A 16,029-nucleotide genomic window follows, 5' to 3' on the forward strand; every position below is an offset into this window, starting at 1 on the left:
AAGAGCAGGTACATGAGTATAAACAAAAAAATGTGTCTGCATAAATACACATAGTCTGCTACAGGAGCGAGCATGAGTTTGCGCTTACACACTAGTGCAGAGTCCAGTGCAGAGCAGAGAATATATTAATAAGAGGCATCAGATAACTTTAAAAAATGATCTATTTTTGATCTATTTAATGAGTAATTCCTGGGGACAGCTAAGACATTTATTGTTTTTTTTTTTTATTTATTTTTTATTTTTTTGCTGTTACAGCACACTGAAACACTAATGAACACAAGTTGTTTATGGATAAATACAGTTACACTACAAAACATTGTTTAAACATATCAGTTTAAGAAAATATTACACACATCTTACAGTAGAAGTGTAAAGTGTGCTGCCCTGCAATGGACAGAAATCATATTCAGAGTGTGTTCCTGCTTTGCGTCCAGTGATTGTGTTTACCCACCACAAACCTGACCAAAAGGACTCAGTTACAGAAGAGGAATGATTCACACACTACCAATCACATCAATCAATTCTTCTCAGCAGGGGTGTCACTGTTTGACTCAAATTCTGACTTTGGCTCAGAGGCCTTTCAAACCATCGTTACATTAGCTCACTAATAAAACAATTGCTTGAATTTGGGGGCGTTTATTGTAAAAGGAAAGTAACTGGGGCCTGGTTTGCTGGTGCTTGATTTGATGCAACAAACCAGATTCAACAACTGCTCAAATATACGCTTTTCTTAAACGTTTATGGAAGCTTTATTAATTATATGATGAATAGGTTGTACATCATTCAATGTGGTCAAATCCTGTCATGTTTTAATGTATATTTCTTATAAAGTGTCTTTGTTTCTATAGTTCATATAGGTCAAAAACTAGTATCAACTGTCTAGAAAAACTGATTAATATGAATATTTAAATAGATTTTTTACACTTACAAATATATACTAAACATTCTTTAAACATTGCAATTTTACTATAGAGGTTTTCAGTGTGTTTTCAAATTGTGTTGCTGATGTTTTTTTTTTTGTTTGTTTGTTTGTTTGTTTTTGTCAACAGGAGCAAGTGGAGTATGTGTTTTTGATCATTTTCACTGTAGAAACTTTCCTGAAGATCCTAGCCTATGGACTGGTCATGCACCCAAGCTCCTACATCCGCAACGGCTGGAATTTGCTGGATTTTGTCATCGTAATTGTGGGGTATTGTGTCTTTGTGACTTGTATGTTAGACCTGATCACTTGTATGTTAATTGTTTTAACCTTATTATATATTTTATTCAAATTGTGTGGTACCCTGAGGTTGTTTTCCTCTTTAATCAACATTAGTCACTCACCTCTTTTGGCCCTGCTTTTATACTCTTACTTCTCATCCCTCTCACCATACCTCCTCCACATCTCTCGCCTTTCACTTGATCTTTAACTCCTGGATTATCTGGTCAATCCTCTCTCTGTGCCCCCCTCTCTCTCTCTCTCTCTCTCTCTCTCTCTCTCTCTCTCTCTCTCTCTCTCTCTCTCGCTCTCTCTCTCTTTCTCTCTCTCTCTCTCTCTCTTTTTTATGTTCTGTCCCGATTTGTCTCTTAATCTGACCTAGACAGACTTGGCTCTTGCCTCAGTTTTGTTACTTTGTGTGTGTGTGCGTGAGTGTGGGTGTGTGGGTGTTGTGTCTGTGGGTGTAGGATTGGTGTAATATTTTTATAGTCAATGTTTTGTAGTCAATGCCACATCAGCATTTTTTTCCTTTGCAATTTTGATAGCTGCAATTAACAAGTCTATGATATGGACAAGATCCATTCAGTATGTGATATGAACACTGTGACTGGGCACAATGTAAGACAGGTTGAACAATGCTGACCAAAACAGTTTTCTCCAGAAGCATTCAGAAAGGAAGAGTGAAAAAATTTAATTCAAGAATAGAATGTCATTGATTTAGTCCAAGAATGTGTTACTACCCCCACATTATTGCTTCACCAGTAGGGTAACATTAGGTAAATGTTCTGTATTATAAAGGGCATTTTGTAAACATGAGAAGAGTGTGTGCACTTTGATATTCAAGAGATTGATTTACTAATGGGACAAGCTGATCACTGAGAGCATATCAGTGTACACGAGACTGCTTCCACATGGCAGCTCAATCAGTTCTGCCTCATCTCTGCTCATTAGAAACCAAGCCCAGGGCTCTGCAAAGATTTATGAAAGTTTCTTTTGTGTAAGGCTTTTTAGAAGTAAAACAGAACTGAATTTAAAGTGAGGTTACAGATGACATATGAGCACCAGTACATTGCAAGATTTACCCTGACACATCCACAGTATGAGCTGCCAGTGGAAATAGTCGGTGTGCTTCTGGAACTTGCATATCTCTCATCTGAATTAATTTAAGTAACTCTGTTCAAGAAATAATAAAAGTTAAATGTACTCATACCAGTTTTTGCTGGACCTCCTGCTGGGCCGGCCTAGAAGAGGCATTATCTCTTACTGACTGACTGACTGAATGACTCCTAATTTTGAAACGCACATGCATGAGTAGGAACGTTATTTCACCTTCTGCATAGTTTAGCCATATTTCACAAGGCGGCTGCTACTTCACCATCTGTTGTTAGTTCATCCATGTTTCACATAGCGCTTTTTTTCACTAACGAGGAAACAGAAAGGTTCCAGTTCGTGAACTGAATTTGGAACCATTCAGCACGTTTCCACCAACATGAACTGGTTCCCGAACCAGAAAAATGAGTTCCTAGCTGGAACCAAAAAAGAATATGTTATTCAGCGCAGACCGTGGCTTTGTTCGTGAGCTTGTCGAGGTCCAGTACCACAAGAAAGAGCTCAGAGCCTCACACACAGCACAATCGCCCAGTGGAATTTGATGGGGTCATTTACAAAGTTTCATATAAATAAATAATAGGAAATTAAACAGGAACACACTCAGTTTGTGTGTGCTTCTGGGGCTGTGTTTGGCTCTGCATTAGTTATGTTATTCCACTGTTCTCAAGCTCAGCAAGATGGCTTGGAACTCTGCAACATTTACACACATATCTCATAGAGAGAGGAGGACTGCTGAAGTGTGTGTCTTTGCCTGAAATATTTAAAAAGGAAGTAGTAGGGAGACATTTTGTGGTGTTGGTGTGTTTATAAAACTCCATATAACTGCGCACTGCCTCCTTAAACTTGTTTTACTCTAACCTGTTACATTGAATATAATAAGTCTTTTTAATTCTTAAAATCAACAAAATGTTCTTGGTCTTCTTTGTTGTTTGGTGGTAGATCATCTAGTGTTTATTTTTAAGTAAAATTAACAAACGAAACACTGATGGCGTGTTATATATTATGAAAAAAATTTTGTTCTCCTTTTTTCATTTCTGCGTTTACTAGTCCCGCCCTCCATATTTTCTGTACAACACAATCACATAATAAAAACCAAATATAAACAGAGACATTGACATGAAGCACCAAAGCTTCTCCAGACCTTCCAATGACAAGGGAATGTATTTCGGGCTTTCCTGTTTTTGAAATGCCAGAAACACCTCTGTGACAATGGCTATATGACTAATGGCGGTCCTGCAAAATCAGGCTTGCCCAATTTTTTTCTTCTTGTTTTAGTTTTTCAGTACTAGCCCATGGCTGGAAATGAGCAATTGCTATTTTTAGGGAACCCCTGAGTAAAAAAATCAAAAAACAAAACTTTTGTTTTAAATGAGAAAATGTATGTTTTTTTATTAATTCATGTTGAGAACAGTTAAATAATTCAACATATTCATATTTTAATGTATGATTTTTAAATTCATTTTAAAAATTGTTTTTATTTCCGTTTTTAATGCATTGCCGGTGTGTTTTTATGTGCTGTACTCTGTGTCTGCATCAAAGTAATATCTACAGAGTTATTGTGCTTTACTTGTCCTTTTTTGTTGGAAACAAATATATATAATTCTAAATTATAAGTCAACATATACTACTTATACATTGTAGGTACAATTTTGTGAAAACGGTTGGACATCCCTGGTCAAATTGGCATATTCAGTTAGTTTTCTGAGAAAAAAAAGTTTATATAACATCTGAAAGGAATAAACTTGAACATAATACATTTCTACAAAATGTAATTTTTACTGAATTTATCATCTCAGTTGCTATGATTTGAAATGTTAAATAATTAATTTTTACAAAAAAAGAGAAGAATATGACTTTCCCATGTAAAGCCCAAGTAAATATGTCACCAAAATATGTTTGGAGAAAACTTAGAAGGGGTGAATGTTTGTACTTTGGTGTTGTGTGGCAGTAAATGTCACAGAAAATGTTATGGATATACTACCATATAACAACTAAAACCAAAAGCTAATGTACAGTTAGCAAAGAAACTAGAACGAAAAAACGGTGACAGTCTTCCAAAGGTATATGAGAATCAACTACTTATAAACACAGTATATCTTAAAACGTATTTTTAAAATATATCTACATATATTTGTAGATCTGAAACATGATTTACATGTAATAACTAGAACTTTAAAAAGAAAATGGGAAAAATATAAATCAAGGACAGGAAAAACTTCTTAAAAATCCAAAGCATTTGTTACTAAGATCTGCTTGAAACAATATCTAAGTGTGCACATGCTGTGTCGCATGTCTTATGTTTTTGCAGTATCCATTCAAATTCAGCATATAATAATAATAATAACAATAAGCATATAATATTTGCAGATTTCAGGGAAGTGCGCCTAATAAGCTGACAACTTGTGTGTGCTTCTTGTAGGTTGTTCAGTGTGGTGTTGGAAACTGCAACCCATAAACCTGGCGAAACACACCACGTGCCAGGTAAACCTGGGGGCCTGGACGTGAAAGCCCTCAGAGCCTTCAGAGTGTTGCGACCCCTTAGACTCGTCTCAGGGGTGCCCAGTGAGTCTGCTCATATCTCAGTAAATGAACCATGAATCAATAGATATTAAAAACATCAAACACTTAATCAGTTTAGCATTTAATCTTGATAGGAGGCAAATAATGTGCCTCTTGTGATAGTACTATGGGTAAATTTGGACTTTTCATTTGCAAAGTACATTTTAAGTAAAAGGCCATTTGACCTTGACAGTAATGATCTAGTGATTTGCTTGTAGCACCAGTGTTTTGTGCCCTTGCTATATTTCTGTCTCATTCTGTAACTGTATTACACTGTCATGACTAAGCTTGAATCATAATAATTCCAGCCTCTGGAGCTTTTAATGTCTTCAGAAGAGCATGAGTCATTGATGTAGCTCTAGTTCTATTATTGTATAGTAATTTGGGACAGCATAACAAAGAGAGAAAAGATTCATTTATATACATGTTAATTAAACTACGCAAGAAAATAATGGGCGGCATGGTGGCGCAGCAGGTAGTGTCGCAGTCACACAGCTCCAGGGACCTGGAGGTTGTGAGTTCAAGCCCGGGTGACTGTCTGTGAACACACTTTGGTAGGTGGATTGGCGACTCAAAAGTGTCCATAGGTGAACGTGTGACAGTTTGTTGCCCTGAGAAGGACTGGTGCCCCCTCCAGGGTGTATTCCCGCCTTGCGCCCAATGATTCCAGGTAGGCTCTGGACCCACCGCAACCCTGAATTGGATAAGTGGTTACAGATAACGAATGAAATAAAATAATGTACTCAGTTAATTTCATTAATCCTGAATTTAAACAATTAAATGGTTAAGTTTTGTAAGTGTGTGCATAGCCTGAATATTGTTCTAATTTTGTGTGTCTCACTTGCATGTGTGAATTAATCTCTCTATATCTTTGTGTAGGTTTGCAGATTGTTCTGAATTCCATAATGAAGGCTATGGTTCCTCTGTTGCATATCTCTTTGTTGGTCTTGTTTGTCATCATCATTTATGCTATAATTGGCCTGGAGTTGTTCATTGGTCGCATGCATAGGACATGCTACTACACCGGCACAGGTTTCTATTCGCAGACTCATACACACATATAGAAATGTAGGACATATTTTGTATAAATGTTGTATTCACACTGTACCATAATAATAATATACACAAGGGGAAAAATTATGAACAAATCAATTTTCAATATATTAGCACATTCACTTGTACATGTGAAGTGCCTACCAACCCACTAACTGGGTCGAAACATGACAACCCAGTTCATTTTTGTGGGCTGCCCAAGTCAGAAAACATGGGATAACAGGTTTTCTGATTTTGAGCTGCTCAGTATGTGAAGTGCAGAGACTTTAGAATTGTCTAGCATCCTTGTATGAGTATCTCAAATCACAGAAACGCTGGACCTGCATTTAAGGAAGCATGCAAACACGAGGCCCTATGTATCAAAGCAAACACAATGAGTGTGGACAAATAAGAGTACTTATGGAGCTAAATCACAGAAATGAATCTGAATTTTTTATACTTTTAATTTTGTTACATTTTTTATATTTGAAATATATTTATCTGAATTTTGTATGTTTCAGTATTTTCCATGAGAAGCCCAGAAGCTCTGTCCTAAATTTGTATTTTTGAAATCTGAATTTGAAAAATAGTAATTTATGTATTTGAATTTTAGACAGAAAATTTAGACAGGGGGAGAACAGAACTGTGTTGTTTGATCCTTGTGGTGTTTTGCCCAAAGCATGTGACAGACTTTTATTAGGACTCCAGAAAACTGTGTTAACTTGTAAGAATATCACTTTAAGCTATATCAGACCAGTAGTTGGAAATTAATACTAAACTAGTAATTAGACATTTGTTACAAGGGTCAAAATGCACAACTGATGTGGGGACGTGTTAATGATGTTTAAGAGTATAATGATATAATAATTGTTGATTCAGTAGAAGCTGTGCATATATAATATAACTGTCTCTGTTTCTCACTATTTCAGATGATTATGCAGATGATGAACCAGTGCCATGTGCGTTTGCTGGTCATGGACGTCAGTGCATTATTAACGGCTCTGAGTGCAGGGGGAGGTGGGACGGGCCAAATGGTGGCATTACTAACTTTGATAACTTCTTCTTTGCCATGTTGACTGTGTTCCAGTGCATCACTATGGAGGGCTGGACAGATGTTCTGTACTGGGTAAGACCTGACAACCTTCGACTTACTATATTACTTCATAGGGCTTTGTTCACTAGACAGCTGACGTTTGTTTTGGTATTTTACTTTTTAAATTTCAATATGTGTAAATGAACATTAGCCTTGTCTGAGTTATTTTGAGTGTATTCATATATATGTCTGTGCATCTATATTTTCTTTGTCCAGATGAATGATGCAATAGGCTTTGAGCTGCCTTGGGTATACTTTGTAAGCCTGGTCATCTTTGGATCCTTCTTTGTACTCAACCTTGTTTTGGGTGTGTTGAGTGGGTAAGTAGAACTATAATTGTCTGTGATTTTCTGTACATTCCTATGTCTGAACTTATAAATGTATATACACAGCAAATTCACCAGTGTTAATTCAACCTGATTAGTGTTAACATAACCCTGAGAGTGTTAATTTAACACTGGTGAATTTGCTGTGCATATATATGCACTCACAAGCACACACGCACATACAAACACACACACACACACACACACACACACACACACACACAGGGTGAGTCAAAAGTCACATGACACTCTTTTATCTGAGCACCCAAGCAAGTAATAGGTGAGGGGGCCTTTTAGGCTATGTCGACAACCTGTCCACCATCTTGATACCCACCATATTGGATCAGGGGCAAGTTTTTTTAATGGGAAGGTGGTCATGTAGTATGTCAAAAAAAGGAGAAGTGAAACATTAATGATGAAACTCATAATTAAAATGTTCTGTTTCTCTTTTCTTTTTTTAATCTCTCTGTTCCTATCCTCACAGGTTATAGTCTGCCAAGTGCATGTGTCCATGTGTGTTTGCTTGATTGACTGTCTAACAAGCCATGTGTGTGTGTGTGTGTGTGCGCACTTGTGTGCATTTGTGTGTTTGTGTCTGTCTGTGTGCAGTGAATTCTCTAAGGAGAGAGAGAAGGCAAAAGCACGTGGAGACTTCCAGAAACTGAGAGAGAAGCAGCAGCTGGAGGAGGATCTATGTGGCTACATGGACTGGATCACACAGGCTGAGGACATTGAAGAGTTTGATGAGGATGGAAACAGACGTGAGTGTTCTGAATCACTGGGATCACTTTTCTTCCTCTATTTCTCATTAACTATTAACCCCAGTGAGTCTAATATCATGTATTTTATTTTTTTGTATTTGTCTAAATATATTTATATCAATTTTGATGAAAATGTAGCAAAAATGTAAAGTATTGAGTGTGCACTCAATGATCACATTTTACCAAATCCAAATCTTAATGATTTTTTTCAGTATTGCAGCATTGGTTTAAAGTTTAGTGCCTGCTCCTGATTAATTTTTTGCTACAACTAATAATAATTTAATTCTGATGACAAAAACTGACAACCATTTCTCTAAATAAAAGTTATCAGTGCAAATAACGTTGTTCTTTCATTTGTAAAAAGATAGCTGTATAATTGTTCTTTCCTTTTTTATATACTTGTAGTAAACCTCATTTCATTGTCTCCACTTTCAGGTGTGACACTGCGTGACCTGGCAGATAAAAAGCGAGGGAAGTTTGGCTGGTTCAGCCACTCCAATGAAACTCATGGTATGGCCAATTGGAGGAAGCTGTACCAGCCCGTAGCTCTGCCTGTCTGCTAAATATAGCAGCCCTTGACTTTGTTTCATCTAATTGTACAAAATCACATCTGGGCCTGTGATTCTCAGTAAATGGCTTGACCCTATTTCAGATTGATTGCTTTTTTCTTTATATTTTCCCCTAAAAGTATGCTACTGTGCTGTTGCCAGGGGAAACTGGAATGTATGTCTTGGTCTTTCTTTTAATGTTTCTCATGATGTCTGTGTCTTTTTGTCTCACTCTCTCTCTCCCTCTTTCTCTTTCTCTCCCTATCTGTCTTTCTGTGTCTCTGCTTTTCTCTTTTTCTCTGTCTGCAGCAAGTCTTCCAGCTAGTGAAACAGCCTCAGAGAACACAGAAAATATAGAGGAAGAGCACACTGACTGTTGTGCTGCTTGCTGGTAAAATATACACCTCAATACACACAAACAAGACTTCACTTTGTAGCTATTACTACAATAATTTGTCATTTTTAAATTATCATGATTTTTATGCATCATACAAGATACAAATTACACTTTGCTAAACGCTGACTCCTTTGAGCATTTCTTCTCAATCTGGCAAACTTTGAAGCAGTGGAATTTTTTATGACACTGATAGCAAATTTACATCATCAAATTATTAGATATTTTTGGAGGTAACCATCAAAACATTTAAGCTAGGGAAATATACAGTGGCTGTCCAATTAAAGATGCGTATCTCCCAAAACAGTAACTTTACAAGATAAGAAAAAAAAACTTCTTAAATTTCAATGAAAAAGATTGTTTTTCATTTGTCATTATTCAATTTTGAAACATTTCTTTTGGTCTTCTATTTATCATGAAATTTTCACACAATGTAAAGGACAGCTGTTGTGTTTAAATTATGTGTTTTAAATGAAGTATTTTAATGTTACATGCTGCTGTCTGGAATCTATCATAGAATTTATATCACTAAAAGTAAACAGAGGGTGAAGACTACATATCACATTTAAAAAGTGAGCAGCCTTAGGAAACAGAAATCCATGTAAATGACAGTAAAATAAAGACCAGTGACATGGATTTCAAGGATAATATTTATTGGGTATACCACCCAAGTCTTGTTAATTATTTCCAGTTTTAAGTAAGCTAATGAACATACAGTGAAGAGGTTGTCACCTTTACTCAAAAATTCAACCAGTTTTTCTACTCACTGTGTTAGTTTAATGGACCAGTTAGTCATGTGACCTGTTTTGTTTGGTTCCAGCTATAATTTAACAACTATGTCACAGTTATTTAGGAAAGGGGTTTAGCAAAGGGTCAGTGTGGCTGATTTGATGTGTAGTTCACTCTTGTCCTTGCTGGTAGTCCTGCTGCAATATGTTATTATTTCCAATAAGTGCATTGCTGTTCACAGTGCATTTCTGTCTTTGTCGGGTGTTTGTCCTTTATCTCATTTTTCTGTGTTTTGTTGCATGTTATTTCTAATTGTCCTCAGTGCTCGCATAATGAAAAACCCTTGCTGGTGAGTAAGGCATAATTGTAAGAGTAATACAAATTGCCTTTTTATATGTAGTTTGTTAATGAAAAGATTTGTTTTTGTGTTTATATTGTCAGTCGCACATTCCGTCGCTGGAACCGTGGTGTTCGACGGACATGTCGAAAAGCAGTGAAATCCGTGACTTTTTATTGGCTGGTGCTGATTCTTGTATTTCTCAACACAGCCCTAAGTGCATCAGAGCACTACAACCAGCCAGACTGGCTCACAGATGTACAGGGTTCGTGGGTTGATTTTCCCTTCATCTGTCTTGTATCCTGTTATAGTCATTTTAAAGAAAGGGCCCAGATACACTAAGCCAAAATGGAAGGACTAGCACCAACTAAGGCCAATAGGAGATCAGCTGTGTCAGCTAACCACTGCCTTTTCTCTCCTATATAAATTTGCTTTATGGTACATTTATCTGTTTACATAACATTACAATACATGTTTTCATGAATTATTTGCTGACACATTAGCAGAATACAGATATTTACAGGCATTTAAAAATACAATAAGGTGTAAAAACTACAAACTTCTGGTATGTGTAATTAACCACACAGATACTGGATATTTTACAAAATATCACATGGATCACATCCTTTTTAGAGCACCCACCAGATGCATAACATTTGGTCAATTTTTTTATTGTGCACAAACCAGATGATTTCATAATTAGTATTCACTACTAGTATATATCAGTGGCAAAATACCTTTTACCAAATGCTGTTACCAGAAATCATGCATCTTGGCAATATCATGCCTGTTTTAAACATTTGAATTTTTTTAGTCACGCTGCATTTTAATCGTCTGTACAAAGCAAATTAAAAGGTGTGATGTTCGACAGTAGAATCAGTTACTGTGTAGTTTTAAATATATGAAATATTTCTGCATAAATACTATTGAGAATTTGCTGAAGTAACTCAGTCTTGTTTTCTGATGTGGTTATGTATACAAGCCCACTACATTTGAAAAGAAGAGTGTTGTCACTGTAGGTGAAACATCAGCTATGGTTTGATGAGCAAATTCAAAATCTATAAACAAAAAAAACTATCAGGTTTTAGGCTTGCCAGTGGTGTGACTATTCTGGCCTATCCCTGGACCGTAGAAAGTGCAAGGAAAAAGATTGCAACTGCAAGAAAGCTGCCTTTGAGTACATGCCTTGCACCATTCCCAATATCCAGCTTTTTATCGCAGCGACTCTACCAAACAGCGCATTTGACAGAGCTCTAGCTGAAAACCTGTTAAGCATTTCAACAACATGGGCACCAAACACTGCAGAACTTATACAAGAGCAAATGGGGGAAAAAAAACATGAAGATAGAATACAACTTTTGAAATTGTCAAGTGTTTTCTTAAATGGCTTGTCTGTTACATTAGAAAGCACATTTCTTACATTTGTAATTAAATGTTGAAAATAATTTAGTTGAAATATTTAATATAATTCTGATGAACCTAATTTTGTCCAAGTTCATGTTTATGAACACTTATTTTAAAAAGGAAATATGATGCGATTAATGGTGATTATTTTAATCATTGTGTTTATATTTATCCTCATAAGGAAATCATTTGACATATTAACATGCCTTACTTTAAAGAATAATCTGTATTGCCTTTCTGCTCACTTTTTCTTTTCCTCTCTCTCTGTAGAAATTGCCAACAAAGTCCTTCTCTCTCTATTTACGGTTGAAATGTTGCTAAAGATGTACAGTCTGGGGCTGAGAGTCTACTTTGTTGCTTTCTTCAACCGCTTTGACTGTTTCGTGGTGTGTGGAGGCATTCTGGAGACAGTGTTGGTGGAGATGGAGATCATGCCACCTCTTGGCATTTCAGTGCTGCGCTGTGTTCGGCTACTTAGGATTTTTAAAGTCACACGGTACATATTCTCCAAATAATTCTATACATACATATTCAATATGGAGCTGTGTGCAAATCTTACAATAAACTCTGAACTTGAATTGGGTCGTTTTTATCTTTATGTTATTGATCTATTATTACATTTTTTTTAATTGGTGCATTGTGTCATTTTCTTTCCATTGGCCCTTTTTGCATTCATAGCCATTGGACAGCTTTGTCCAATCTGGTGGCATCTCTGTTGAACTCCATGAAATCCATCGCATCTTTGTTGCTGCTGCTTTTCCTCTTTCTTATCATCTTTGCACTGCTGGGTATGCAGCTCTTTGGTGGCAAATTCAACTTTGATGAGACGCACACCAAGAGGAGCACTTTTGATTCTTTCCCTCAAGCACTACTTACCTGTTTCCAGGTCAGGAAAAGTCATGAGCATGTGAATGGTCATGTGTTTCTTCAAGAGTTCATGGGACTATATACTGTTTTTTTTTTTTTAATTCCCCCCCATATTTCAATAGTCATAAATAGCAATCAAATGCATTATTTTATGATTTTAAGACTTTAATAGTTTTGCTAATATAGTTTGTTATTTGTAAGTAACCCAGAGCAAAACTAAACAAAAATTAAATAAATAAAACTGACTGTAGTAAGCTAATTTGCAAATTTTGCTCAGATCTTAACAGGTGAGGATTGGAACATGGTGATGTATGATGGGATCATGGCATATGGAGGCCCAGTTTTCCCTGGTATGATCGTATGCCTGTATTTTGTGATCCTCTTCATATGTGGTAACTGTATCCTTTCATACACAAGCACAACGCACGTAGTCATATTGTGTTTTAGCATATAATAATTTTAAACATGGTATTGTTTGTATTTCAGTCAAAGAACACAGATCCACCACAAGTGTGTGAGTGTGTGTTGCCCTGCAATGGACTGGCACACTGTCCAGGGTTGGTTCCTGTGCCCAAATGCCCAGTGAATCCGGGTAGGCTCCGGACCCATCCCAACCCTGACATGCATAAGCGGTTACAGACAATGAATGAATGAATATCTCCTTACAGTGTCACCTCACAAGGGATTGGATATAATAGGCAGCAAGTGAACAGACAGTTCTTAAAGATTCTGTGAATCTTAGGAAAGGGCCTAATTATGAGAGCTAGAAACTTGTTTCAAAGCATCTTCAAAAAAGCATTTCTTGTAAGGTGTTCCCTGTCTAGTCGTTAGGTAAGTAGTTAATACCTGTCTACCCAATATATTGAAGCCAGATGCCTAAACGCCTTCTGAAGTTTTTTGGAGGCCATGCCACAACAGGTCGATGCTGTTCTAGAGAGAGTTGAGGAACCAACAAATTAGACAGGTCGTTTTGGCTGAGTTGTGTATGTGGGAATATAAAATAATTATTATTCAGTGGTATGTATGTTGGTAAAGTTAATTTTTTCACTTCTTTGGTCTATAGAGAAAGCTATGTTTGCATGTATCTCTGTGTCTGTTTTTGTGTTGGGACTTAGCAAAATTCCTTCAGACATCCTCCTAAATGTCTTCTTGGCTATTGCTGTGGACAATTTAGCTGGAGGAGACGGAGACAACAAAAAGAAAGAGTAAGGATACTGATAATTTGGTCTGCCACCCCAGTGTTGCATGAAGCAGTGCTTTGTCATAGAGATTTTTATTTCTTATTTGATTATTATTGATTTTTTTATTCAGTTAACCATGCATGTTCCTGTGAATTAAAAAAGTATGCAATGGACTTGAACAGATAACATTTAAATGCAGTGTGCTATTATAGATGTTCCTATAATCTGTTTGCAAAAAACTAGGTAAATACAACACAATGCATTAAGAACATTGCATTGTGAGTAATGGTCTCTTGCAACTAGTGCATACCTCTGCATTTACATTATTGTATACAGACAAAAGAAAGAAGGAGAGGAGGGTCAGGGAGAAGGAGAGAATGAAGAAGCAAAGGTAAGATTGGAACAATTGTCTGGATTGGTTCAGATCTCAGTAGTGCATGAGAATGAATGAGGTGCATTTTTGAGGTTTCCTCTTATGTTCTTGGGTGGACAGGTGGACATGGATGAGTATGAAGAAGAAGAAGAAGAGGAAGAGGAAGAAGAAGAGCATGATGATGGAGATGACGAAGGCAAAAAAATTGCTTTTGAAATGTAGTTTCATATTTAGCCCAGTGGTATCTGGAAGGTTTTGCAACTCACTCTTTCTCTCTCTCTCTCTCTCTCTCTCTCTCTCTCTCTCTCTATAAAAGCAGGAGGGACTCAGTTAAATGTAGCTGATTTTGCTCCACCTAAAGAAAAAGTTCTGCCCATTCCAGAAGGGAGTGCTTTCTTTTGTCTTAGCAAGACCAACCCGTAAGTTAGTGTGACACATATTCATGTACAAATTGCATATGTATACATATCTATAAATGCAAGGGTTGGACATCCCTGGTCAAACTGTATATTTTGTTGATAAATACTTTCTCTTAAATACTTAAAGGCTAAAGGCTATGAATAAACAAGTTCCCTGTAGTAAGTCTGTTAAAAGATCTCTTTTCAATCTACCTATCTCCCCCCATTTTTCTTTATGCAGAATAAGAGTTGGCTGTCATGCCCTGATCCATCACCACATCTTCACTAACCTGATCCTGCTCTTCATCATTCTCAGTAGTATATCATTAGCTGCTGAGGACCCAATCAGAGCACACTCCTCCAGGAACAATGTGAGTCAGTCAGATGTGAATGCACACACATAGCCTGTATCTCGCTCACACAGAATCAGAGCATATGAACTATGAGATATGTAATTTCACATACTATGCTATGCAATATATTTTTCCCAAAATATCCTTTTTTAGGTCATTCACTCAGTGAACATATATTGAACTCAAAGCAGTCTCTTAATCATATGGCTCAAAGAAATAAGGGCAGGTTTGGAGAGTTACTGCTGTACTTACAAAAAGGAAAACGTGCAAAGAAAAAACAATTAAATATTACACAAAAACACACTGTGTGCAATATATTGAAAGGTAACACGTCTGTTTACTTTAGTTTTCTCTTAGTACTGTTTTTCATGCAAGGATAACTTTTTCATTTCTTTTAAATTGATGAAGTGTTATTAATAACATTCTAATGAAGTATTCTAAATTCAGAGACAGAGGAAATTAACAATGTCCATTTTTGTATATATAGCAGGCTAAACACACACACACACACTCACACACACACACACACACACACACACACACACACACACACACACACACAAACACACTCATGCTGCAGCTGTAGGAATTGGCATGTTAGATGTAACTATTTATGCCAAGTGAGGAAGTGCCATACTGCACCATACAATCAGTCACCTCCAAGCATTTTCAGACAGAGAGGGTTGCCACGGTTTATTTATAGATGTCTTATCAAGTCTGCATATATATGTCTTTAAACCTCATATTTCTTTCCTTCTGACACTCTTTCAACCTCTCTCACTTTTTACAGTTTCTTGGCTATGCTGATTATGCCTTCACTTCCATTTTTACAGTGGAAATTCTTCTCAAGGTACATTCTTTCAAGTGATTATAATATGTAGATATTTGACCCCCACTTTCTGTTTCTTAACCTGCTTTCTCTACCCATAGATGACTGTCCATGGGGCATTCTTGCATAAGGGATCTTTCTGTAGGAACTGGTTTAATCTGTTGGACTTACTGGTTGTCAGTGTTTCTTTGGTTTCATTCTTCCTTCAGTGAGTCAAAATTACATTTCTCATATCATAGCATTTTGATATTTACAGCTCAACAATAAATGCGTTGATATTTGTAATTTAATGACCACCTCCTTGTTTCTACATTTACTGTCTAGTCTCTCAGCTTCACTGACCATACAGGAGCACTTTGCTGTTCTACAATTTTACGCTGTAGTCCATTTGTTGCATAAATTGTTAGCCCTCTTTCACCCTGTTCATCAGTATTCAGGACCACCCCCCCCCACCTGCTCCCCTCAGCGAGAGCAGGTGATGTTGGAGTTTTTAAATGCCGTGCCAACTCACTCTCCACTCCATTAGACCCACCTATC

General features: G+C 36.8%; 1 protein-coding gene across 1 annotated transcript in view; it reads left to right on the forward strand.

The window, feature by feature from the left end:
* The window catches only part of cacna1fb (calcium channel, voltage-dependent, L type, alpha 1F subunit), a 39,798-nt gene that overhangs the window by 8,483 nt on the left and 15,286 nt on the right, over window positions 1-16,029 (forward strand). The window contains exons 3-22 of the mRNA XM_066643356.1: window positions 1,050-1,189; window positions 4,728-4,870; window positions 5,747-5,899; window positions 6,829-7,025; window positions 7,209-7,312; window positions 7,928-8,085; window positions 8,515-8,589; window positions 8,937-9,018; window positions 10,073-10,099; window positions 10,192-10,352; window positions 11,762-11,987; window positions 12,170-12,377; window positions 12,636-12,756; window positions 13,488-13,563; window positions 13,876-13,930; window positions 14,033-14,108; window positions 14,232-14,331; window positions 14,552-14,681; window positions 15,454-15,513; window positions 15,594-15,700. Of these exons, the coding sequence (XP_066499453.1) occupies window positions 1,125-1,189; window positions 4,728-4,870; window positions 5,747-5,899; window positions 6,829-7,025; window positions 7,209-7,312; window positions 7,928-8,085; window positions 8,515-8,589; window positions 8,937-9,018; window positions 10,073-10,099; window positions 10,192-10,352; window positions 11,762-11,987; window positions 12,170-12,377; window positions 12,636-12,756; window positions 13,488-13,563; window positions 13,876-13,930; window positions 14,033-14,108; window positions 14,232-14,331; window positions 14,552-14,681; window positions 15,454-15,513; window positions 15,594-15,700 (2,324 nt within the window). The 5' untranslated portion in view covers window positions 1,050-1,124. The remainder of the gene's footprint in view (window positions 1-1,049; window positions 1,190-4,727; window positions 4,871-5,746; window positions 5,900-6,828; window positions 7,026-7,208; window positions 7,313-7,927; window positions 8,086-8,514; window positions 8,590-8,936; window positions 9,019-10,072; window positions 10,100-10,191; window positions 10,353-11,761; window positions 11,988-12,169; window positions 12,378-12,635; window positions 12,757-13,487; window positions 13,564-13,875; window positions 13,931-14,032; window positions 14,109-14,231; window positions 14,332-14,551; window positions 14,682-15,453; window positions 15,514-15,593; window positions 15,701-16,029) is intronic.

This window comes from Hoplias malabaricus, chromosome 14, assembly GCF_029633855.1.
Source record: "Hoplias malabaricus isolate fHopMal1 chromosome 14, fHopMal1.hap1, whole genome shotgun sequence".
NCBI classification, from domain to species: domain Eukaryota; kingdom Metazoa; phylum Chordata; class Actinopteri; order Characiformes; family Erythrinidae; genus Hoplias; species Hoplias malabaricus.